Source organism: Echinops telfairi, unplaced genomic scaffold (assembly GCF_000313985.2).
Source record: "Echinops telfairi isolate 266 unplaced genomic scaffold, ASM31398v2 ScPeMD7_7457;HRSCAF=8495, whole genome shotgun sequence".
NCBI lineage: Eukaryota > Metazoa > Chordata > Mammalia > Afrosoricida > Tenrecidae > Echinops > Echinops telfairi.
In genome coordinates, this window is record NW_022111357.1 from 43,997,102 (window position 1) to 43,998,333 (window position 1,232).

Sequence of the window (1,232 nt, forward strand, 5' to 3'; positions counted from 1 at the left end):
CCTCTAGGGGATAGACGCAGACATCTGGGAATGCAGCCAACCTTCTCAGAGGCTTGTGGGGGAACGTTCTAATCTGGGGGGGTGGCAGGCCAATGCTTTTTAGGCAGGAAATCAATGTCTTCCACGCATGCTCATGTCCGTACACACCTATCCCAGTGCAAACACACACACATACACAGGAAGGGTGGGCCCACCTGCACCCTCCCACCCCACTTCTGGTACTGAAATCACCCAGAGGCCCTCCGGCCTCTTCCTGCATGGGTGGGTGACTGATCACCCACATCACGTAACTGCCATTCAGGGGTCCCACAGCTGACAGCCATCCCTGACCGGGGTCATCAGATGACACCAGGGAGGACCCTGGCTGCTACTGCCCGGCTTCTAAGACCGCAAGGTCCCCAGTGGATCCGCGGGACATCAGTGACCCGCACCTCTGGGGAGAGTGGTGGCTGTCCACCAGAGGGCCTCCCTGCTCACTGTGCCTAGGAGTCAGGGGGTCAGAAGCGACAGCTTACCCTCGCCGGCTGGTGCTGGCCCAGTCAAAGACCTTGTGCATGGCAGTCACGCCCTCCCGGCCCATGGGCGCCACGTCGCCGCCTGTCATGATGGCGTAGTCCATGCCCGAGTGCAGGGCCAATTTCTGTGTTGGGGGTGGGGTGGGGCAGGCACATGAGACACCATCTGCTCCAACAACGCTTCAAAAGACCCCCACCCTCGCCCGAGCTCGGAAACCACCTCCTGTCTGCTCTACCCCCGGAAGAGCAACACTGCTGCCACCCCGGGTCCCGGGCAGAGTTCCAGAACACAGCCGGTGGGCTTTGGTGGGCCCCTGGGGGACAAGCCCTGTCTTGGCGTGCACCTCACCTTGGCAAACAGCGTCTTGCCGGTGCCCGGGGGCCCGTACATCAGCACGTTCCTGTACAAGCTGCCGTTCTTCTTCGTGTTCCTGGTGGCTATGGCAATGTCCCGCACCCGCTCCTCCAGCTTGGGCTGCAGAGGAAGACAGGGACAGGAGAGCTGGGATGCTGACTGAGCTCGCGCGCTCTCTCTCACGCATCTCGACGAGATGAGCCTGCACTCTGCCACAGGGCCGGGTCAGGAGGAGGCTCCAGCACCCAACTCTACACCCTTCGGTCCAAAGGGGCCCCCACCCTGCAATCTAACACCCTACGGTCCAAAGGGGCCCCCACCCTGCAATCTAACACCCTATGGTCCAAAGGGGCCCCCCAGCC

The 1,232-nt window shown here is 62.0% G+C and overlaps 1 protein-coding gene across 1 annotated transcript in view; it reads right to left on the reverse strand.

Annotated features, from left to right (window-relative positions):
- LOC101664448 (ATPase family AAA domain-containing protein 3-like) overlaps window positions 1-1,232 on the reverse strand; it is a 16,130-nt gene that overhangs the window by 3,735 nt on the left and 11,163 nt on the right. Inside the window, 3 exon segments of the mRNA XM_004705490.2 lie at window positions 417-433; window positions 478-640; window positions 865-990. Coding sequence (XP_004705547.1) covers window positions 417-433; window positions 478-640; window positions 865-990 — 306 coding nt within the window.